Genomic DNA, 24,744 nt, shown 5'->3' on the forward strand with positions numbered 1-24,744 from the left:
GTTTCCTGAATCTCCTACAATCGGGTGACCCTTGGTTTGGGGGCTAGGAGAGGAAAGATAGAAGGGGAGGAAGCTGGCCACCAGATAACAAGCAAGAGATCAGACGAGGAGACTCGAACTCATTGGCAGCCTCACGTTGCAATGAACAAGGACATACATTCAATTTTGCAGCTACTGAGATTGTTGGCTGAGCAGGGACAAAAATAGCAGGGGTGAAATGCTACCGGTTCACACCAATTTGAGTGAACTGGTAGTAATAAAAGCTAGCGGCTCGGGTGAACCGGTAGTTAAAAAAAAGCTACCGATTCATCCGAACCAGTATTTCCAACAATCAGCTGTGCCCACACGGTTTATATTCGCTAGAAAACAGGAAATCCTGCTTTCTAGCGAAGCTAAATCGCACAGCACAGCTGTTCCCCCCCACTTGCTGTTCTACTTACCTTACCCAAGCCTCCTTTTTCCGTGCAAAGCGTGCATTTCAGGGGTGGGTTCTCCTTACCTTTACTACCGGTTTGCAACGGGAGCGCGCACGCGGAAGCTTCTGCACATGCTCAGATCGCCAATATGACGTCAGGGCGGGTCGGTGGAGCCTCCTGCCACTTTTACTACCAGTTCTCAAGAACCGGAGAGAACTGGGAGCAACCCACCACTGGTGCATTTGGTGTGCAAAGCACATGCGCGCGCAGCGAACTGGTGGCAAACGGCAGAGGATTTCACCACTGGAAAATAGCCAGGCAAATGATTGAAGCTGGGGATACTGGGAAGCCTCTCCCAGGAGGTGATAAAGAAAACCAGTCATGACTTGCAAGAAAGTGAAGGCCTTTTGGATAAAAATTTGGTGGGTTATGCAAAATGTTTTGAAGAAAAAACTCCAATTTTCTCCTCAAATGTTTTTATTGGGCATAGTTAAGGGCTTTTCAATGGGTGAAACAAAATTGATATTGTATATGGTGACAGCAGCTAGGTTACTGATTGGTCAATATTGGAAAAGGGATGTTATGCCTACTATTGAAGAATGGACTTTGAAGGTGGCCAGTTTTGCAGAAATGGCGAAGATATGAGCATATTTAAAAGACCGGACTCAAGAGACTTATGCATGGGAGTGGAAGAAATGGATAGAATATAGAATTATGTGCAGAATAAATACCAAACTAGGAAGTATCAGATAGGTTTTAGTTGAATGTTGTGTAGAAATGTATAGTATATAGGGGATAGAATAGTTCAATGACATGTAGGAATGTATAGTACACAGTGGGTAGAATAGAAGGGCGGTAAAGTATGATATAATATGATTTGGATTTCACCTTGGGGAAGTCATGGGAGGAGGGGAGGGCTAGGGAGGGTTAGGGAGGGAAAGGGTGGGGGGAATGGGAAAATTTGTATTTGTAAAACTTTTTCAATAAAAAATAAAAAAAGAAAGAAAACCAGTCATGGAGAGATAGCATCCCAACTAACTAAATGTTCAAATGTTTATATACCCTCCTCCTCTGAAGCACTGAAGATTAAGGGATCAATCCCCTATTGCCCATCCCAAGGACGGATAGACTATCCCCTATTGCCCATCCCTGGAAAGTTGATTAAAATCCATTCCACTGAAGAGCCCCCTCTGTCTGTCTGAAACCCTCCCCTGCTCTCTCTCTCTCTCTCTCTTCCTGGATGGAAAAAGTCTATAAAAGTCAGACAAGCAAGTAGAACAGCCAAATGACACTTAATCAGAAAAAGATGTAAGCCCGCTGGGAAGGAAACAGCCGCGAAAGGGGAAGGCAGCCCAAAAAGAAAAAGGCAGGAGGGAGGCAAATCAGGAGCTCTTCATGGACAGCTAAATTAATTGATGGTCGTCGTCCCCCACCAACCTCAAGCCAAGCACAGATGCTGAGGTGCCCCTTCCTTTGAGTTGCGAGCCAAAGAGTTCCTTGTTGTTGCTACTGGCAAGGAAAGGGGAAGGCAAAGGGAGCACCGGTGCGTGTTTTGGGGAACAAAGACCCCCCGAGATGATTCAAGATCCCGGCTGAAGGCAGAGATGCTGATTCCTCTCCCCCCACTGCCTTTTCCACTTTCCCTCCCCAGGGAGGATATCGAAAGGTGAGAATTTGGCCTTTCCCCGATGTAACAAAACCCAGGCTGAAATATTCTGACCTTTTTGAAAGCTGGATATTTTTTCTCTTGACTTTCCTTCCCAGCGTTGCATAATTGAACACGGTGCGAAAGGGATTCTGAGATCTCTCTCTCTCTCTCTCCCTCCCTCCCTCCCTCTCTCTCTCTCTCTCTCTCTCTCTCTCTCTCTCTCTCTCTCTCTCTCTCTCACACACACACACACACACACACACACACACACACACACACACACACACTTTCTTCTTTACAGCAGGGCAGAAGGGCAGAGAACAGCTGGATTGTTGTGACAGCCACTGTGGTACAGGGAGTGCTTGCCTTGTCCAACTGCTGGCTCTGTGCGCATCCTGAAAAACGGTGGCCAGCTGTGGCTGTTCACAAGTTCTCCACCCGAATCTGTAAAAACCTTTCTTAAACCTAGATGTGTAGGGGGGATTCAGCTCTGAGAATCCCCAGCCAATCAAATGGGACAAGATAGGGCAGGGCCCTCCCCACGCACTTTGCCGCATGTCTCAGTTTTGATCAGTGGTGGGATTCAAATAATTTAACAACCGGTTCTCTGCCCTAATGATTTCTTCCAACAACCAGTTGACCAAACTGCTCAGAAAGTTAACAACCGGTTCGCCCGAACTGGCTGAATCCCAACACTGGTTGGGATGCTGCTCTAAGGCAGAGTTTATACAGTAATGTATAAAGGAAAAGGAAAAGGAAAAGAGCCTTGGTAGTACAGTGGTCTAAAGCACCCTGTTATTAAGACCAGCTGCCTGCAATTACTGCAGGTTCGAATCTTGCCAAGGCTCAAGGTTGACTCAGCCTTCCATCCTTTCTAAGGTAGGTAAATTGAGGACCCAGTTTGTGGGGGCAATAAGCTGACTTTGTATAAATATACAAAAAGGATGAAGGCTATTGCTTAGCGCATTGTAAGCCACCCTGAGTCTCCGGAGAAGGGCGGCATATAAATCAAATAAAAAAAAAAAGGAAAAGGAAAAGGAAAAATAAAAAGAGAAGAAGGAGAAGAAGATAGATGGAGGAGGAGAAGGAGGGGTCCATCCTTCTGCAGGTTTATAACTCTGCAAAGAAAGCAGTGGCTCAGTGGCCAAGACACTGAGCTTGTCAATTGAAAGGTCGGCAGTTCAGCGGTTCAAATCCCTAGTGCCGCGTAACGTTACTTGTCCCAACTTCTGCCAACCTAGCAGTTCGAAAGCACGTAAAAAATGCAAGTAGAAAAATAGGGTCCACCTTTGGTGGGAAGGTAACAGTGTTCCGTGCACCTTTAGCATTTAGTCATGCCGGCCACATGACCACGGAGACGTCTTCGGACAGCGCTGGCTCTTCGGCTTTGAAACGGAGATGAGCACCGCCCCCTAGAGTCGGGAACGACTAGCACATATGTGCGAGGGGAACCTTTACCTTTACCTTTAAAGAAAGCTGAAGGATGGTTTGTTAAAGGGCAACAGCTGTGAAAGCCTCCCTCGAGCTTTAGGGAGAAAACACGGATAAGAGTTATAAATCTCTGCTTCAACCAGAGATCTTTTTGATTACTGGCAATTTGACGGTGGGGGAGGGAGGAGGGAGGGGGGAGCCCATGCCTCATAGCTTGCTTGCCTTCGAGCCATTCACTCCTTCCAACGAGGGGGAAGCCAGCTTCCGGTGGACTTGGCAAGGTGGATTCTTTGCAAATTCCTTTCCTGACCTGGAGCTGCCTGCACCGTCTCTGATCGCCTCTGATTTTATTCCTGTCTGACTTGATAAATTGGGCTATACGGCTTCCTCAGTGTCAGTGGCTCTAGACTCCTTCGACTATAATTTAGCTTGCTTCCTGTAAACATGTCATCGAGACCTTAGATCAACAATAGGACAGTTTATTGCTAAACTGGGTTCGTTCTTCGCTGGGCATTTCACCACCTTTCAGATCCTCAACTTGAAGCTACTGTAGGTAATCCTCAATCCACAATGGAGCCCAACATTTCTGTTGCTAAGCGAGAAATTCGTGAAGGGGGGTTTGGCTCCATTTTATGACTTCTGGGGCCACATTGCAGTTGTTACATTAGGAACACGTTCTCCCGAAGATGCTTTTGCAGGAGGCAACTGGAGTCTTTTGGTTTTCTTTTTCTTTTGAAGACGTTTCGCTTCTCATCCAAGAAGCTTCTTCAGCTCTGACAGAATGGTGGGGAAGGGAAGGATTGATACTCCTTGCAGACAGCTGGTCATTTGCATCCTTTTAGAGGATCGTGGAGACCACTTGGAGGTTTCTCTGTGTCCTCAGGGTCACCTGAGTGGTGCAAATGGTTCCTGTAGTCCGCAATTTTTCCTCTGGAAATCTATTCCTATTCCAACACCATTCAAAGGGTGTTCATCCCAAATTGTATAACTAGACGTCTGTAGAGATTCTCAGTCATGCAGGTCCTGGTTGTCCCAAAGCAGGGGTGAAATCCAGCAGGTTCTGACAGGTTCTGGCAAAACGGTAGCGGAAATTTTGAGTGGTTTGGAGAACTGGCAAATACTGTACCACCCGTGGCTGGCCCCAGAGTGGGGTGGGAATGGAGATTTTGCAATAACTTTCCCCCAGGACTGGGGTGGGAATGGAGATTTTGCAGTATCCTTCCCCTGCCATGCCCACAGTGAGAATAGAATAGAATAGAATAGAATAGAATAGAATAGAATAGAATAGAATAGAATAGAATAGAATAGAATAGAATAGAATAGAAGAAAGGGAAGGGAAGAGAAGAGAAGGGAAGGGAAGGGAAGGGAAGGGAAGGGAAGGGAAGGGAAGGGAAGGGAAGGGAAGGGAGGGGAGGGGAGGGGAAGGGAAGGGAAGGGAACAACAGAACAGAACAGAATAAAGGGAAGGGAGGGGAGGGGAGGGGGAAGGGAAGGGAAGGGAAGGGAAGGGAAGGGAAGGGAAGGGAAGGGAGGGGAGAGGAGAGGAGAGGAGAGGAGAGGAGAGGAGAGGAGAGGAGAGGAGAGGAGAGGAGAGGAGAGGAGAGGAGAGGAGAGGAGAGGAGAGGAGAGTTGGAAGGGACCTTGGAGGTCTTCTAGTCCAACCCCCTGCCCAGGCAGGAAACCCTACACCACTTCAGACAAATGGTTATACAACATCTTCTTTAAAACTTCCAGTGTAGGAGCATTCACAACTTCTGGAGGCAAGTTGTTCCACTGATTCATTGTTCTGACTGTCAGGAAATTTCTCCTTAGTTCTAGGTTGCTTCTCTCCTTGATAGGTTTCCTATCGTTCTAACCAGAATCAAAGCAAATCGCAGAGGGAAGAAAGGAACGGAAGCGGAGAGTTTGTGTGCATTTCCAGAAACGTAGATCTTTGCACAATCACTGCAGTACAAATGATTATTATTTTTTTCTGGGGCAAGCGAAGAGATGTCCCACCCTTTTCTAAAGAGGCAACCGCCACCCCCACTGCGGTGATCTGAGCTAGATATTTTCTGAGATGCCAGCTTTTAGCCGGGATGGAGAGAATGTAGATTCAGCAAAGCAGAGGCAGAAATCTGCAAAAAAAATCTATGCTTTTCCATCAAAAAAAAAAAAAAAAAAAAAAAAAAACCTGCATTCCTTTTGCAAATCCACCAAGGTTCGGGGAAGTTTGTCAGCCACCTGAAATTGTCCTGTATGCCAAGATTTCCCAGGAGGAATGAAATGGGGTCAATTATGACAACCATATGGTAATTCCGACATTCAGAAAAGCCAGGGCAGATAGAGGAAGGGGAGGGGGGTCACAGGGGTGGGAGATAAGCTAAATTTAGCACCCAGAGGTGGCCAGACTTTCTCAGAATAAACATCAAGCCAGAGGCATAGAGAAATAAAAGGACGAGATTTCATTTCAGCTGGCAATTTAATATCCTGCTGTAGACTTAGCTAGCAAAGACCGTCAAAAGCATGTTGTATTCACAATAAAACCAAATATCCCAGTTCCAGGGTACCAGCACAACAAGATACGAAAAGAGAAACGATGCACGATACGTCTACCCTCCTTTAATCATTATTTTGTTCATCTGCACTACATCCTACAACATCTTGAATCTCCAAAGACCTGCGCAAGGGTTCTCTTTGTAGTCTTTAGTTCAGCATTCATTATCATTTATTTTATTTTATTTATTTTATTATTCGTATTTCTATGCCGCCCACGCTCTGAGGACTCTGGGCGGCTTACACCAAAGACAGTATACTAAGTAGCATATTGCCTCCCAACAATCTGGGTCCTCATTTTACCCACCTCGGAAGGATGGAAGGCTGAGTCAACCTTGAGCCGGTGAGATTTGATCCGCTGACCTGCTGAACTAGCAGTCAGCTGAAGTAGCTGCAGTACTGCACTCTAACCACTGCGCCACCTCGGCTCATTATCATTCCACTCTTCTAACTAAGCTCAACCAGCTACAGGTACCTGAACACACTTGTAAATGGATTATAAGCTTCCTAACAAACAGGAAGCAGCAGATGTAGCTAAGCAGAATCACATCAGATACCTGTACCATTAGCACAGGGGCCCCCTCAAGGCTGTGTGCTCTCCCCACTTCTCTTCTCTCTGTATACCAATGACTGTATCTCTAACGATCCACCTGTTAAAGTATTGAAGTTCGCAGATGACACAACAGTGATCGGTCTCATTCGAGACAATGATGAATCCGCATACAGACGGGAGGTTGAACAACTAGCCTCGTGGTGCGACCGGAACAATCTGGAACTGAACACACTCAAAACCGTAGAAATGGTGGTGGACTTTAGGAGAAACCCTTCCATACTTCCACCTCTCACAATACTAGACAACACAGTATCACCAGTAGAGACCTTCAAATTTCTAGGTTCTACCATATTGCAAGATCTAAAATGGACACCCAACATCAAAAATGTCATCAAAAAAGCACAACAAAGAATGTTCTTTCTGCACCAACTCAGGAAGCTCAAACTGCCCAAGGAGCTGCTGATCCAGTTTTACAGAGGAATTATTTAATCTGTCATCTGCACCTCTATAACTGTCTGGTTTGGTTCTGCAACCCAACAAGACAGAGACAGACTTCAGAGGATAATTAGAACTGCAGAAAAAACAATGGCTACCAACCTGCCTTCCATTGAGGACCTGTATACTGCACGAGTCAAAAAGAGGGCTGGGAAAATATTTACAAACCCCTCACATCCTGGACATAAACTCTTTCAACTCCTACCCTCAAAACGATGCTATAGAGCACTGCACACAACAACAACTAGACACAAGGACAGTTTTTTTTCCCACATGCCATCACTCTGCTAAACAAATAATTCCCTCAACACTGTCAAACTATTCACTAAGTCTGCATTACTATTAATCTTCTCATAGTTCCTATCACCCATCTCCTCCCACTTATGTCTGTATGACTGTAACCTTGTTGCTGGTACCCTTACGATTTATATTGACTGTTTCCCTATGACTATCATTAAGTGTTGTACCTTATGATTCTTGATGAACGTATCTTTTCTTTTATGTACACTGAGAGCATATGCACCAAAGACAAATTCCTTGTGTGTCCAATCACACTTGGCCAATAAAAAATTCTATTCTATTCTATTCTATTCTATTCTATTCTATTCTATTCTATTCTATTCTAGTCTAGTCTATTCTAGTCTAGTCTAGTCTAGTCTAGTCTAGTCTAGTCTAGTCTAGTCTAGTCTAGTCTAGTCTAGTCTAGTCTATTTCTATTTCTATTTCTATTTCTATTTCTATTTCTATTTCTATTTCTATTCTATTCTATTCTATTTTATTCTATTCTATTCATTTGCTTTTTTCTACTCAGATAGTGGGCTGACAAATATATTCATACAACATGTTTAGCCAACATGGAAAGCCCAACTGATGGCATTCATTCATACCACATGCTTTCTTGGGTCAGGGTTAGCTTTTCGTGGCTCAATGCATTGCGGGGACCCCAGTTAATTTATGGCTTCGCATATCTTGGATGTCCTGCAAGTGGTTAATTTCATGACTGGGAACAATCTGTTATACGAACGTAGCCAAAGAGACACTGTTAAATTTGCCAATCTGAATAGCAAACGAGAGAAGGAAGCCAGAGCTCAGACATTCGTTGGACAGATGGGCAAATCCTTGTATGAAAACTCATGGCATCGTATCAATGGAACAGCTAGAAAAAGCAGTGGGTTTTTTTCTGGGAAAGGACATATGGAAAGAAAAACAGAAGAGAAGAGGTTAAGGGTTCGTCAGAGGAGGAGAGAAAATAGCTGAACTATGATTTGGGGCAAAGCTGAAATGTGGGTCATGGAAACTGGAATGATACGGTCTGAAAAATGGGACGCTTCAAGATAGAAGAGGAGAAGAATGGAACATAATCTAGAATAGAACAGAATTCTTTATTGGCCAGGTGTGATTGGACACACAAGGAATTTGTCTTTGGTGCATATGCTCTCAGCGTACATAAAGAAAAAATAAAATACATTTGTCAAGAATCATAAGGTACAACACTTAGTCATAGTCATAGGATACTAAATAAGCAAACAAAAATCATACTAGGAAATTAAATAAAACAATATAAATCATAGAGATACAAGCAATAAGGTTATAGTCATGAGTGGGAGGAGATGGGTGATAGGAACGATGAGAAGATTAATAGTAATGCAGATTTAGTGAAAACTATTCACTTTGACAGTGTTGTGGGAATTAGTTGTTTAGCAGAGTGATGGCATTCGGGAAAAAAATGTCCTTGTGTCTAGTTGTTCTGGTGTGCAGTGCTCTATAGAGTCGTTTTGAGGGTAGGGGTTGAAACAGTTTATGTCCAGGATGTGAAGGGTCTGTAGCAGCGGTGAAATCCAGCAGGTTCTGACAGGTTCTGAAGAACCGGTAGCGGAAATTTTGAGTAGTTCAGAGAACCGGCAAATACTACCTCTGGCTGGCCCCAGAGTGGGGTGGGAATGAAGATTTTGCAATATCCTTCCCCTGGAGTGGAGAGGGAATGGGCATTTTGCAGTATCCTTCCCCTGCAGTGGGGAGGGAATGGGGATTTTGCAGTATCCTTCCCCTGCAGTGGGGAGGGAATGGGGATTTTGCAGCATCCTTCCCCTGGAGTGGGGAGGGAATGAAGATTTTGCAGTATCCTTCCCCTGCCACGCTCACCGAGCCACACTACGCCCATCAAGCCACGCCCACAGAACTGGTAGTAAAATAATTTGAATTTCACCACTGGAATTGTGTAGATATTTTCACAGCCCTCTAGAGAAGAGCGCTAAGAATAAGGGCTAGAAACTTGGAGAAACCTTTCTTTAAATAGGCAGCGATCCAGAAACCTTAACTGCTTGGAATTGGGCCACACCGCTCCTGCAGCAGAAGTCGAAGTAAATTCACATCCAAAAGGAACAAAGCTCTGAAGGAGGTTTAGAGTTGTTGTTGGGGGTTTTTTTGTGGGTTTTTTTGACCTGTTTAAATCTTTGAAAGCGCCTCAGGTGCGGAGCCAGAGAAGGAGAGTCAGATGCAAAGAGGAAGGCGCCTCTGGATGAGAAAAATCAGGACTGTATCTCGGACTTTTACATTTTATGTACTCCTTTTAGCTTTTAATATTTTATTTGTACAACACGAAGGAAGAGGGGTGGTTTTAAAATTTGAGGAAAATAATAAGAATAATAAAAACCTCTCCAAGGGTAAAGGCAGCCAAGGCAATTTGCAAAATTTGCATAATCCCGTCTGCAAGGAGGTCACCAAAGCGAGGAGAAGGCAGGTAATCTTGGAGGCCATGTGCGTTTCTTCCCTGAAGCTCACCTCCAGGTGGGATGCCAACCAAAGCTGGCCAAGAAAGAAGAAGATATGTTGCCCCTCCTGATTGTGCAATCAATCCCCCCCCCCCATGCACCAAAATCTGGAGCAAAAAATGCTATGGCTTCTGATCCCATTTAGACTTAGAAAGAAGGTTCTGGAAGGTAAGAAGGCATGGAAGAATTCAAGCCCATCTCTCTCTGTTCCTCGCTCTCCCTCTACCCCTCTATCCCTCCCTCTCCCTCTCCCTCCCTCCCAACTTCTCTCTCCCCCTTTCTCTTTCCCTCTCCCTCCCTCTCTCCCTCCCTCTCCGTCCCTGCCTCTCCCTCTCTCCTTCTCCCTCCTCCCTCTCAACCTCTTCCTCCCTCTCCCTCTCTTTCCCTCCCTCCCTCTCCCTCTCCTCCCTCTCAACTCTTCCTCCCTCTCTCCCTCTTCTTTCACTCCCTCTCCCTCCCTCCCAACCTCTCTCCCCCCTTTCTCTTTCCCTCTCTCTCCCTGCCTCTCCCTCTCTCCTTCTCTCTCCTCCCTCTCAACCTCTTCCTCCCTCTCCCTCTCTCCCTCTTCTTTCACTCCCTCTCCCTCCCTCCCAACCTCTCTCTCCCCCTTTCTCTTTCCCTCTCTCTCCCTGCCTCTCCCTCTCTCCTTCTCTCTCCTCCCTCTCAACCTCTTCCTCCCTCTCCCTCTCTCTCTTCTTTCACTCCCTCTCCCTCCCTCCCAACCTCTCTCTCTCCCTTTCTCTTTCCCTCTCTCTCCCTGCCTCTCCCTCTCTCCTTCTCTCTCCTCCCTCTCAACCTCTTCCTCCCTCTCCCTCTCTCGCTTTCCCTCCCCCTCTCTCCCTCCCTCCCTCTCCCCCTGCCTCTCCCTCTCTCCCCCATCTCAACCTCTTCCTCTCTCTCTCTGTCTCTTTCCTTCCCTCTCCCTCTCCCTCCCTCTCCCTCTCCCTCTCTCCAAGAAGTGGTTTGCATTCAGCCAGACTGTGGTTCTTCTGGCTTTGTAGCGATCGCACGTCTGGCAGTGACAGTTCAAAACTCTGATTTTCATTTGACTTGGCACGCCCTGCATTCCCGTTGCCCCATTCTAGCACGCGGCAAACAAGCACACCATCCAGAGGTGCTGTTTTCTCTTTGCATTGATTTCTCTCCCTCGGTGTCCCTGTTTCCTGGTCTGAAACAACCCTCCCCCCCACCCCCAGCCTGGATCAATTCCCTTGGGACGGAACTGCCACATGCTGGGCTAGATGGAGAGACCACCAGGAGAGGAAAGATAGCAAGGGAATATATTCTTTTACAGATACCCTTTTGAGATCTTGCAAGTTAGGACGAGAACACAGCCACAGCGTCTGTGATCTTTCTGTCTACATTTTCTTCTCTGCAGAAACCCCCCCCCAAAAAAAACCCTCCTCTCCCTTCTCCATGGAATAATTAAAAATGCACCATAAACCATTTAGCATGATGCAAGTCTCTCACCTTGACAGGAAAAAAAAAAAAAAAGCTCAGAAAAAGGAACCTGAGAACCGGCTGCAGAGAAACATCAGCAAAATGTACGGATACGGAGCTTCTTAAACCTCTTCCAGATGTAGATCAAAAATCAGGCAAAGAAAAGACATTACGCAGATTAACAGAGTTGGAAGGGACCTTAAAGGTCATCTAGTCCAACCCCCAAGGGTCTCCCTTCACCATTTCTGACAAATGGCAGTCCAGTCTCTTCTTGAAAGCCTCCAGTGATGAAGCTCCCACAATGTCTGAAGGCAACTTCGGTTCCATTGATTGATTGATTGTTCTCACTGTCAGAAAATTTCTCCTTATTTCTAGGTTGAATCTCTCCTTGTTTGGTTTCCATCCATTATTCCTTCTCTGGCCTTCAGGTGCTTTGGAAAATAGTTTGACCCCCCCCCTCTCTGTGGCAGCCCCTCAAATATTGGAAGACTGCTATCATGTCTCCCCTGGTCCTTCTCTTCACTACACTAATAATGCCAAGTACTTGCAATCATTCATCGTATATTTTAGCCTCCAGGCCTCTAATCATCCTGGTTGCTCTTCTCTGCACTCTTTCTAGAGTCTCAACATCTTTTTTTATAGTGTGGTGACCAAAACTGGATGCAGTACTCTAGGTGTGGTCTTACTAAGGCTTTATAGAGTGGTATTAGTTCCTCCCTTGATCTTGACTATATCTCTCTGTTAATGCAACTTCCTTAAGTCCAACTCAGCTCCTAATGTCTACATTCGCCTGTCCTTTCTCTTTTGCCACTAAGTAGAAGTATCTGGTAATTGTTTTCTTGGCAGCTGGTTTTTTCATCTTCCCAGGCCAGGCTGAATCTCCAGGTGGTCTCCCATCCTCGAACTAACCAAATCAAAACCCCTTTTTAAGGTATCACAGAAGACAGGAAGCTCCTCCGTCCACTCAACTCTAAGGAAGCGGAGGTGATTCAGCACAATCAAATTTGCAAGATTCTGTTAATTTAGCCGGTCTAAAACTAATTTGAGCTTCCTGTGAAGTTGATTCCTTGGTTTTTCCTCCATCCCCAGCCAACATTTGATGGCAGGTGATCTGTCCCCGTCTACACACACACACAAACACAGCCAGCCGAGGGTTAAGAAAGTACTTGGCACGCACACAGGTCGTTATCTCAAACTTGGCAACAATATAAGCACCGTCTGCCAAGAGCTTTACTGCAACAGATAACATAAAATTACATACGCATTGCAAATAGTCCAGCAAAACAATATCCCTTCGGCAGCTTCAGACGTTGTTCAAGTGACTAGCCAGAGTTATTTTTTGTTCGTCACAGAGTTTTACCAGCCACCACCCTCTCTTATATAGTCTCTGGGGTGTGGTCCAGTGACTCAGTTCTAATCCCTAGCACGCCTCCTTAACTGCTGCAACCGTTTATCACGCCTTCGTTGGCGTGCATCCAGGAATGATGGCTCTCCTTCCTCGCTCTCATCTGAGACACCTGGCTCCTGGCTAATCTCCTCTCCCTCGGCCGGCACCTGAGACAGTGCCAGAGGGGAGGGGCCTGGAGAGGGAGGCCTGGCTGACTCCTCTCCCTCATGTTCGGAACCTTCTTCCTCTGATGAGATAGGCTCAGAGGGCGGGGCCACAACAGCAGGACTGGTTGCGGACACACCTGTACTCTAGAGGTAACAGTAACATAGTTGGAAGGGACCTTGGAGGTCATCTAGTCCAACCCCCTGCTCACTCAGGAGACCGCTATCCAAAAACTGTAGTTAAAGGATGCAAGCAAGCCACAGGAACTGAGTGCTGGCTAAATTTCTATCAAACTCCCTTCAGTCGGAATGCAGTCCTATTTTCCACAAAACAACTCCGCTCCAAACTGGGAGACGAGACGTGGATGAAAAATCAACTATTTAAATCCAGCCTTCCTTGATGGCTGATTTGAGCAGCTGATTTAAATCACGGTGATTTAAATCCATCTTTGCCTCTGGCATAGCTGCAAAGATGATGGGAAAGGGGCGCTGGGAGAGAGGGAGGAAATATATATATCTATATCTCTTTTGCAAACTTTTGCTTGGTGTAGTTTTTGCAACCGCAGCCCTGGCCATCAATTACTCTGCAAAGCCTTGGCAGGAGACTGCAAAAGGGCAGTGGCTATGCTTTAAAAACCAAACCAGAGAGAAATAAGAACGTTTGCCATTCTCTTCACAGAGATGGACCAAAAAGTTGGCAACTTTTGGAGAATGGAGTGGAGTGGAGTGGAGTGGAGTGGAGTGGAGTGGAGTGGAGTGGAATGGAATGGAATGGAATGGAATGGAATAGAATAGAATAGAATAGAATAGAATAGAATAGAATAGAATAGAATAGAATAGAATAGAATAGAATAGAATAGAATAGAATAGAATAGAATAGAATAGAATAGAATAGAATAGAATAGAATAACAAAGTTGGAAGGGACCTTGGAGGTCTTTTAGTCCAACCCCCTGCCCAGGCAGGAAACCCTACACCACTTCAGACAAATAGTTATCCAACCTCTTCTTAAAAACCTCCAGTGTTGGAGCATTCACAACTTCTGGAGGCAAGTTGTTCCACTTATTAATTGTTCCAACTGTTAGGAAATTTCTCCTTAGTTCTAAGTTGCTTCTCTCCTTGATTAGTTTCCACCCATTGCTTCTTGTCCTGCCCTCAGGAGAATAGCTTGACTCCTTCTTCTTTGTGGCAGCCCCTGAGATATTGGAACACTGCTATCATGTCTCCCCTAGTCCTTCTTTTCATCAAACTAAACATACCCAGTTCCTGCAACTGTTCTTCATATGTTTTAGCCTCCAGTCCCCCTAATCCTCTTTCTTGCTCTTCTCTGTACTCTTTCTAGAGTCTCCACATCTTTTTTACATCATGGCGACCAAAACTGGATGCCGGATTCCAAGTGTGGCCTTACCAAGGCATTATAAAGTGGTATTAACACTTCACATGATCTTGATTCTATCCCTCTGTTTATGCAACCTAGAACTGTGTTGGCTTTTTTGGCAGCTGCTGCACACGGCTGGCTCATATCTAAATGGTTGTCCACTAGGACTCCAAGATCCCTCTCACAGTTACTACTATTGAGCAAGGTACCGCCTATACTGTACCTGTGCATTTTGCTTTTCTTGCCTAAAGACTTCAGAAATGGAGAGAGGCATTCAGGAGATTTTTGCCTCTCAAAATCATAACCAAGGGGACAGTGAAAGTCACAAATGTTTTATTTATCTCCTCAATATTTCAATATTTGTCAGTCCCTTTGACTTGTTGGGGGGGGGAACCTTCAAAGATTAAATCAGTAAATCAAATCTTCTTGTAAGAGAGGTCCTCTATTTTGGCAGACGTGAAAAAGAGTTGTTGCATTGGTTAACTGTGACTGATGTCTTAATGTGTGTGTTTTTTTCCCCACCTTAAAACGAAGGAGATCGACTGCAGAAACAGAATAAACCGGGAGTATCAATCTGTTAGGGACCATCAGAAATTTCTTGGATAAAATTTAATCAGAGGTTGTGTTTACTTATCTGTCTCAACCTGTGATAACCAAACTATTTTCCACTTTGTGACTGGGGAACAGGAATGTCCTTCTTCGTCCTCTCTTATGCGAGTGGGAATTTTTAAAAAATCTTCTTTACTGAGTGCTTCCCCAGAGATGGAAGGGGAGAAATTATATGCAGTGAAAAAAATAAAAAAAGGAAAGAGGCACGTCAATTTTCATATACCCCATTGGTGGGATGGTGTTTCTTTTTCCTTCACTTGTTGAATTATTTTGGGAATTAGGCTTGGAAAAGGTGTCGGATAAAGGGATCATGGAGAATTGGGACAGGATATTGCAAGGGCTAATGCAACGATGAAGGTTATTGTATGACACATTTGATGATTCTCTTCTATGGAAATTAGGACTAGATGCTTGCATTTAATTCTGTGTCTGCATGTGTGTGTCCTTGCAAAACAGGAAGACCTATAGAAGAGGAGTTTTGTAGCTCAGGATTGAACTGTGGAGTCTTTGGTGTTCCCTGAACTTGTTTGTCTTCTTGTAGACAATTTCATGACCCCACTAGGTAGCATCATCAGTGCTAGAAGAGAGCTGTCAGGTTTCCATGGATGCCTTAATTAAATCATGAGCCTTGAGTCCTAATCATGACCCTGTTTTCCCCCTCCCCCCAGGATGTGTCATCAATCACATTTGCCAATAGAGCAATTTCGTGGGTTGTAGAGATCACTCCCTTCCGGTTTCTGTAGGTAAGCCTGGGAGACAGCCTTGAGAAAGATATGTCTGGAATGTGCTCCTGTCTTGGGCTGCCGTGTTGCTTTGTCAGTTTCCCTTCCTCCTTGCCTATGGCAACTTGAGAACAGGCCAGGGATGCTTTGCGAGTTGACAGGAGCAGGGTTTGCAGAGATGACAATGATGATGATAATGATATAATGGAGGAGGAGGAAGAAGAGGAGGAGGAGGAGGAGGAGGACTGTGAGGTCCTTGGTTCTTTCTGAGCTTGGTTGTTTTCTTGCATATGCTTAATTGCCCAACTAGGTCACAAAATCCGATCAGCCCTGATGAAGCTACTAAAGGTATCTTCATGAAGGCTTCAGCCAAGGAAATCCTCTGCAAAGGCTGGAGGAAACAGAGAAGCTTCTTCTCTAACAATGATTGCTAAGGTTTTGTGGGAAACTACTTGTAAGTGTTCAAAGCACATCTGTCTGATGCACAAGAGAAAACAGTGTTTCTTGAACTTCGCAGCTGTGTTCTCTGAAAGTTATTATCATTCTAGTCGTTGCCACATTCTGTGCTTTTGTTTGGCTGACCGCGATAGGCAGTCACATATTGATTTATAAATAACCACAGTTAAAAGCCATTTCTGCCTTTTGACCAAACTCAACCCTCTAGGCCAGAGGTCTGCAACCTTAAACACTCAAAGAGCCATTTGGATCCATTTCCCACAGGGAAAAAAAAACACCGGGAGCCACAAAACTTGGTTGGGCGTGGCCAACTCCACGTCACTCACTTCCACCAGTCACATGACCACCCTCCCCCCAGCCATGCCTACCCAGCCGGTCATCAGGGCAGAGAACCAGTTGTTAAAAAACACCAAGAACCACAAAATCCTTTCGACATATCTCTCTCTCCCCTCCCTCGCTCTCTCCCCCCTTTCTCTGTATCTCTCTATGTCTCTCTCTCCCTCTCTCTGTATCTCTCTGTCTCTCTCTCTCTCTCTCTCTCTCTGTATCTCTCTATGTCTCTCTCTCTCCCTCTCTCTGTATCTCTCTATGTCTCTCTCTCTCCCTCTCTCTGTATCTCTCTATGTCTCTCTCTCCCTCTCTCTGTATCTCTGTCTCTCTCTCTCCCTCTCTCTGTATCTCTCTGTCTCTCTCTCCCTCTCTCTGTATCTCTCTATGTCTCTCTCTCCCTCTCTCTGTATCTCTCTATGTCTCTCTCTCCCTCTCTCTGTATCTCTCTGTCTCTCTCTCCCTCTCTCTGTATCTCTCTGTCTCTGCCCTGGCCGCTTCTCCATCCCCCATCGTTGCCCTTATCTTCTCAGGCCAGGCGAGGAATGACTGGGAGGGGAGGGAGAGGGGTGGGGCCAGCCAGTGGTGGGATCACCCGACAGGGAGCCACAGCAGAGGGCCCAAAGAGCCACATGCAGCTCCAGAGCCACAGGTTGCTGACCCCGGCTCTAGGCAAAAACACACACCAATTTGTGAGGGCATCACCCTTTCCAATCTTGAATTCATACGTTTTCCTTTTTCCCCGGATGCCGATCGGCTTTCTTTCCTTGCTTACCGCGGCTCTGAATGTGTATTGCTTTGATTTTTCTGAATTTTCGGCTATTGAAAACAACCCTCTTCACCATATGCCGCTGGTCTTGGAAGCCAGGAAGGGAGAACTCCCTTATCACCACAAGGGTCTACTTGGTGTAAATTATGTTTACGGTGTTCCATTTGCGCAAATAAGATTTGCCCTTCTGACTCTCAGAAACGTTTCTTCCCCCTGGCCTGGATCTTGGCAAGCAAATGTTCTTGAAATTGTAAAGAACGTTGCTCGAAAATTGCAAAGGATCACAACATCCATGGCTTCCCTAAAAGGTAAAAGACACCCCAATAATTTTCTCCCTTGGAGTCCCTTTTTTTCGGTAGGAATGCTTGCAGCAGATTAAGCCTCGAGTTGATTAAATAAAGCAGTGTCTAACAAGGGTAATCCAGAGATAATTTCAGTCATTTAAACACAGTTTCATCACCACCAAGTAGGGGTTTCTTTTTTTTTTTCCTCCCTTCTATTTAACTGTCTTAATTCTTTCACCGCTTTCTGCTTTGCAAATTGGCTCAGATAAAGGAATTGACATTCAGCCCTCATTTCTGTATAAAGTTCATTTTGTCTTTGTTTAAAAAAAAACCACACAACCAAACCCCACAGCTCTGGAGTGAAGGAAGGAAAACCCATGTGGAATGCAGTAGAAAGAAAACTTTTCTGGTGTTTTGTTCCTAGATTTCTTCCTTCTTTTTCTTTTTGAATGTACCTGGGAATAGATCTCCAGCCTTTCCCTCCTATTAGAAACACCCTGATCTGCTCTTAATCTCCCTCCAGATCCGTGATGGAATTCAAAATATTTTACTACCGGTTCTGTGGGAAGGAAGGAAAACAGTGTGAAAGGAAGGAAGGAAGAACAGGAAAGAAAGAAAGAGAAAGAAAGAAAGAAAGAAAGAAAGAAAGAAAGAAAGAAAGAAAGGGAGGGAGGGAGGGAGGGAGGGAGGGAGGGAGGGAGGGAGGGAAGGAAGGAAGGAAGGAAGGAAGGAAGGAAGGAAGGAAAACAGTGAGGAAGGAGGGAAGAAAGGAAGGAAAACAGTGAGGAAGGAAGAAAAGAAAGAAAGAAGGAAGGAAGGAAGGAAGGAAGGAAGGACAGGAAGGAAGGAGGAAAGGAAAAATAGCAAGGGAGGGAAGAAAGGAAGGAAAACAGTGAGGAAGGAAGAACAAAAAGAAAGAAAGAAAGAAAGAAAGAAAGAAAGAAAGAAAGAAAGAAAGAAAGAAAGAAAGAAAGAAAGAAAGAAGGCAGGCATAATTTTGAAAAGCCCAAAGATCAATTCATCTTAAATTATAAACCAAATATCATTCCCAACAATGAACCCAGATTAAGCATAAAACAGCTCATTTTTTTTTCAGCGGGAATGACAGAAACCATTGCTGATGGACTAATTAAGTCCATTATTCGGCTTTCTTAGAGTCACGACTAGAGAACGCTGCGATGTGATTCGAGACTTTCCCTTTGAAAATACAAAAGGCAGCAATTATCCCTCAGCTGTCTATACATTTCTTTTTTCTTTTTTTTTTCATCCTAGCTGATCAGCATGAATACTTTTCAAACATTTATTTCATTGTTTTAATCCAATTAAGTTTTGCCTCTGTTCTTCCAAGAAGGGTTTTGCATCTTTAATTGCTTGACGGAAGGAAGCTACGTTCTCTCCAAAGTTAGAGCGGATAGGAAGCGATGGGGAAAATTCGGAGGGCTAATACTTCTCTTCATTCTGGAGGAGTGAAAACGCAGAAGGAAGAAAACCTCAGCAGCAATGGAAGCAACAACCAGAAAACAACCCAGCCTGTCAAATTTTACAGCACCAGATTAAGGCCAACTGGTGCCTTAAACCAGCGGTGAAATCTACTTACCTTCCTTTTACCGGTTCAGAAGTGCACGCACTGCACACCTTCAGAAGTGCATGCATGTGCACGTGACATGTGTGACATGTATGACATGTGTGCGTGCACCTTCTGAGCATGGGCAAAACCTTCTGCGCATGCAGAAGGTTAAACCAGGAAGTAATGACACCCGGGCGGCAAATCGCTACCGGATCGCTGAACCACAGGAAAAAATCACCACCGGATTGGGCGATCCGGTCTGATCCAAGAGCATTTCACCCCTGCCTTAAGCAGAGCTCAACAATGGCGTCTCTCAACAGAAGCAAAATCCCCATGCCATGAAATTGCGGGGGGGAATGTGATCTCTTGCACCTTCAAACCAAACTTTTAAATTTTAGTCTTCGCCGTGGCAAAGAAGTCTCCATTGTGGATGTAAGTCGAGGACTACCTGTATTTGCCTAACCCGGGTCCTTGGCAAGGATTCTTTGGTGGACAAAAATGCCAAATCTAATCTGGTTGATCTGTACAATGAACAATAACAACGGTGCAATCCCAAAACAACTGGAATGACAGAATAACAGAGTTTGGAAGGAACCTTGGTCCAACCTCATGGAGGAAACCCTATACCACTTCAGATAAATGTTTGTCCAATCTCTTCTTAAAAACTTCCAGTGTTGGAGCATTCACAACTTCTGGAGGCAAGTTGTTCCACTGATTAATCGTTCTAACTGTCGGGAAAGTTCTCCTTAGTTCTAGGTTGCTTTTCTCCTTGCTTAGTTTCCACCCGTTGCTTCTTGTCCTGCCCTCAGGTGCTTTGGAGAATCGCTTGTCTCCCTTTTCTTTGTGGCAGCCCCTGAGATATTGGAACCCTGCTATCATGTCTCCCCTGGTCCTTCTCTTCATTAAACTAGACATACCCAGTTCCTGCAACCGTTCTTCTTATGTTTTAGCCTCCAAATCCCCTAATCATCTTTGTTGCTCTTCTCTGCACTCCTTCTAGAGTCTCAACAACTTGTTTTACATCGTGGCGACCAAAGCTGGATGCAGCACCACCTGAACATCATTGGCATTGACAAAACCATCACCAGTCAATTGCAAACTGCAGTTTTGCTGGGAATTGCAAAAGGCAGTTTTGCTGGGAATTGCAAAAGGCGGTTTTTTTACTGGGAATCCTGCGATGAGGCCTTTAACACAATCAGGTATGCCAGGTTTCTTGGAAAGGACTGGATAGGGAGATAAAAGTGCCCCATCCAATCTGAACTTCGCGCTGACTTTGTGACTAGCCGTAGCCACCCCGTGGAAAACCTAATCCTGATGTGGATTTAGCAGAAAGCATCCTCTCACTTTTGATTTACAGTTTAGAAAGGAAAGACGTGCCTGCCGCAAGCGAGAATATTTTTGCAGGGTTATAATTGCTTCTCTCAGCAGCAGCGTGTCGGGATCTCTGTCTTTGAACTAGCACCGTGGCCTTCCTAAAAAGGAATTTAGGAGGGATGCAGACAATTATGGAGAGGCCATCTTTAGATAGTCCCCACCATGACTTCATGTAAGAGTACATTCTATGGAGAACCAGAAGGAGAGGATGAATACCTGTCATTTCCTGATTACAAAGGCGTAGGAATGGAAGGGGGCCTCTCTTTGTTCGAAGAATATTTGAATACTCAGTTCTCCTAAGTCAATAACCGTGGTAAGATCGTCTGTTCTTCTTACATTCTTTGCTTTCATGTTGGGTTGTTTGTTTGTGTAGTTTTAAATGCTAAACAAATAATTCCCTCAACCCTGTCAAACTATTCACTAAGTCTGCACTACTATTCATCTTCTCATCGTTCCTATCACCCATCTCCTCCCACGTATGACTGTATGACTGTAACTTTGTTGCTGGTATCCTTACGATTTATATTGATATTGTTTCCTGATTGTTTATTTGTTCCCTATGACTATCATTAAGTGTGGTGCCTTATGATTCTTGATGAACATATCTTTTCTTTTATGTACACTAAGAGCAGATGCACCAAGACAAATTCCTTGTGTGTCCAATCATACTTGGCCAATAAAGAATTCTATTCTATTCTATTCTATTCTATTCTATTCTATTCTATTCTATTCTATTCTATTCTATTCTATTCTATTCTATTCTATTCTATTCTATTCGTCTATTCTAGTCTAATCTAGTCTATCCTATCCTATCCTATCCTATCCTATCCTATCCTATCCTATCCTATCCTATCCTATCCTATCCTATCCTATCCTATCCTATCCTATCCTATTCTACTTCTATTATTATTCTACTCTACTCTACTCTACTCTACTCTACTCTACTCTACTCTACTCTACTCTACTCTACTCTTCTAGTCTAGTCTAGTCTAGTCTAGTCTAGTCTAGTCTAGTCTAGTCTACTCTATCCTATCCTATCCTATCCTATCCTATCCTATCCTATCCTATCCTATCCTATCCTATCCTATCCTATCCTATCCTACTTCTATTATTATTATTCTACTCTACTCTACTCTACTCTACTCTACTCTACTCTACTCTACTCTACTCTACTCTTCTCTTCTCTTCTCTTCTCTTCTCTTCTCTTCTCTTCTCTTCTCTTCTATTCTATTCTATTCTATTCTAAATGTCTTTCTTTTTTTACTGATTGGGACTCAATTTTCAGCCCCCCACTCACTCCCCACAAACCAAGAAATTCATGCCGAGTTTCTTCTAAGCAAGTTCCTTTATTGTTTCTCACCTGCAGACGGAATCTTGACAAACTAAAGCGACAACTTGCATAATTAAGGCTACACTCTGAGCAGGGAAGGGCTTCAATAATTTTAGCAAGGGGTTCTCTGCCCAGTTGCTGGGTGGGCGTGGCCATGATGGGTGTGGCCTATTTGGCCTCCTGCACCACGAAGGCGGTAGCAAGGGGGAGTTTTTCTCCTCCCTGGGCTTCAGAGGCTTTCCTTGAGCTTCCAGGAGGACGAAAATTGTCTCCCCAGGCTCCCAAGGCCCTCTGGAGGCCGGAAACGGGCCTGTTTCCAGACTTCCTGAACTTCTGGTAGGCCCATTTGCACTCCCCGAGCCTGTGCGCACTTCCTGCACTTACCTGCATCCAAAACGGGCCGCATGGGAATTCCTGGGAGGGGCAGGGTGGGGTGGGTGGGGCCAGCCGGGAGTGGGATTTGGGGGTTTTCTGAACTGCACAGTCTTAGCTACAGGTTCTCCCGAACCCCTGCAAACCCCCAGCAGCCTGTTGTGACCCAGGCCCAAGTAGGTATTATCATACGCAATCGAAACAAACAGACTTTATTAGAACAGTTGAGAATTAACTCATTCTCAGCGTAGTCCAAACTAATTCAAAACAAATTCTTCATAACACAAATTCTTCAGCCTTATCACCAACCTTGGTCTAATTAGGCAACCTGCCAAAGGCTTCTCTTGGCAAAAGTTCAGAAGCAGAAGACGCCGACAAGAAATAAATGCAGCAAGACAAGAAACAAATCTATCAACGTTGTTTTCCGACAAAGAGCTCAAGAACTGTTGCTGGTCTTTTAAGCCTTATAAGAGGGGCCAATCATCTCTTGGCCTTACTCCCGAGTCATCCTCTCTGCTTTAGCTGCTCCTGCCTTCTGGCAGCTCTTCTCATGCTTGCACTAGGAACAGGCTCCTCCTGTTCCTCTGCCTCTCTACTGTCAGCCTCTGGAGGCTCCGAAGTCCGCACATCACTCCTCAATGGCCCTGGCCCCATCTCTGCCTCTGATGCAGAGCCCTCATCCGGGCCTTCCCCAGCCTCCAGGACTGGCCCCTGTTCTTCCTCAGCCTCCTCACTGTCCGACTCCGCTGCCAGCTCCTCAGGCTGCTGGCGGACCACAACACAGCCCACCCCTGACTCTGAGAACTTCTAGGGAGGAGCCATTTTAACTCTCCTTCTCTCAACCAAATGATCTAAACTTTGCTGTCTCTTGGTCCTCGGGAATGCAGCCCCTCCCTCTTGGGAATCCAGACTACATTCCACCACACCAATGAAGTCTTTAATGTTAGGCACCGTCATCTTTTTCCAAATTCTCCTTTCAAAGTTGGGGGACAGGGGCAGAGGGATCTGGGAGGTGGGAGGGGGGGGACATAATTTATCTGTGTGTCTCCAGGACTGAATTCTCCTTTAGTGGGAATAGGAATAAAGAACTACTAAAATAGACCTGATTTCTTTATATAAATGACAGCAGAAACCACAAAGGCTACAAATCCCGGAGAGAAGGCTATTCAACGAAAACAAGGCCCTTGCAGACCACTTCTGGGTTACCTCATCCCAGAATAAAGAATGCCATATTCCCCTCATGAAAATTTCTCTTCCCGGTGCGGTTTATTCATTATATCTTCCCTTTTTATTTTAATCAGACACTTGGATAACCTTTTGCTACTTGCAAACGTGCAGAAAGATTGCTCAGCATTCAGATGCATCCTGCTACTTCGGCCTGCTGAATTCCAGAAAAGGACAAAGACCTTGCATTTACCAGGCAAGGTCACAAGAAAAACAGAATAAAATAAAACTAGCTAAACGAAACTGCCTCTACTGTCTCTTTTTTTTCCCCCAACAACTTTCCCATGAATATCAGTCTGGTTTGATGTATTTCTTTAAGGCAAAGCGATGCTTTGCTACAAAGCAGTTAAAAAAACAACGTGAATCAATGCGTGAATATTCAAATCTCTATTAATTGATGCCTGTAACCCAAAGAATAAACAAAATGGGGGTTGTTTGTTTACCTCCCCATTCGCTTTTTAAAATAAATGCGGATTTGAAGCCAGCCTCTAATTAATTGCAACACCACTCATCCATTATTGCTGGTAATCAACCGAACCAATTCCATATTCTCGGGACAATCCTGTCGATGAAACAAAATATATACTCTGTGTCTTCCCTTAAATTCTCATTAATTTCATTCGGGAGCAATAGATTTTTATATACGGCACGCAGCGCAAGTCCAGAAGGTTGATTTTTCATAATGAGAAGTACCACACTGCGTTTTTGGAGGCCGGCTGGATGAGCAAGCTCCTCTTTAGCGTGGTTCCAATTATAGTCATTTTGATCCAAATCTCTTCCAATTATTGCAATTTTGATCTGCACCGTTGCTTTTCCAGGGACTAAAATAGCCAGGATAAAAAACGTAGGGTTCACACAGCACAGTGGCTTATTCGCCTTACTTACCAATCCTCAGCGAATGGGGGCTAGCAGCTATCTTCATTAACCATACCAACAAGAGCACCAAAGGCCCCAAGATCCAGGACATCTTCTATAAATCCTCATGGATCCCTGCAGTGATCTGGGCATGACATAACTCTGGAAAGAGAAAGAGAAAAACCCCAAAATGATGAAAGTGGCTTGATGCCAGGACAAAATTTAAGAGACCAGTTTATGACAGAAAGAGGGTGACTCAATCTTTGGATACTTCCAGATCTAAAGAGTTCAGTGTCTAAGCTCAGGTGATCAAGTCAGTCCTTGTTGTGGCCCGTACGCGGCCTGTGCAGCTAGTAGCTGATTCAGACAGTGAGGAGGCTGGTGTGGTGCAGCTGGCGCTCAAGTCGGACAGTGAGGAGGCTGGAGAAGATGTGGTGCCAGAGGCGGGGATTCAGCCAAGGCCTTCAGAACCTCCAGAAGCTCCCTTAAGTGAAGAGGAAGAAGAGGAGGAGCCTCTTCTCGATGCCTGGGCGCGCAGAGCTGCCAAAAGGCAGGAGTGGCTCCTCAGGAGGAGGTCTCCTCGAGAGTAAGCCTTGGGGCTAATTGGCCACTCCCTTAGCCTATTTAAGGAAGAACGCC

At 45.0% G+C, this 24,744-nt stretch overlaps 1 protein-coding gene across 1 annotated transcript in view; it reads right to left on the bottom strand.

Annotated features, from left to right (window-relative positions):
- Positions 1-24,217, bottom strand: part of GRIK4 (glutamate ionotropic receptor kainate type subunit 4) — a 284,535-nt gene extending 260,318 nt beyond the window's left edge. Inside the window, exon 1 of the mRNA XM_070952502.1 lies at positions 24,136-24,217. Coding sequence (XP_070808603.1) covers positions 24,136-24,217 — 82 coding nt within the window. The remainder of the gene's footprint in view (positions 1-24,135) is intronic.
- Positions 24,218-24,744: the final 527 nt, after the last annotated feature.

This window comes from Pituophis catenifer, unplaced genomic scaffold, assembly GCF_029215685.1.
Source record: "Pituophis catenifer annectens isolate HBS135680 unplaced genomic scaffold, rPitCat1.0.hap2 SCAF_12, whole genome shotgun sequence".
NCBI classification, from domain to species: Eukaryota; Metazoa; Chordata; class Lepidosauria; order Squamata; family Colubridae; genus Pituophis; species Pituophis catenifer.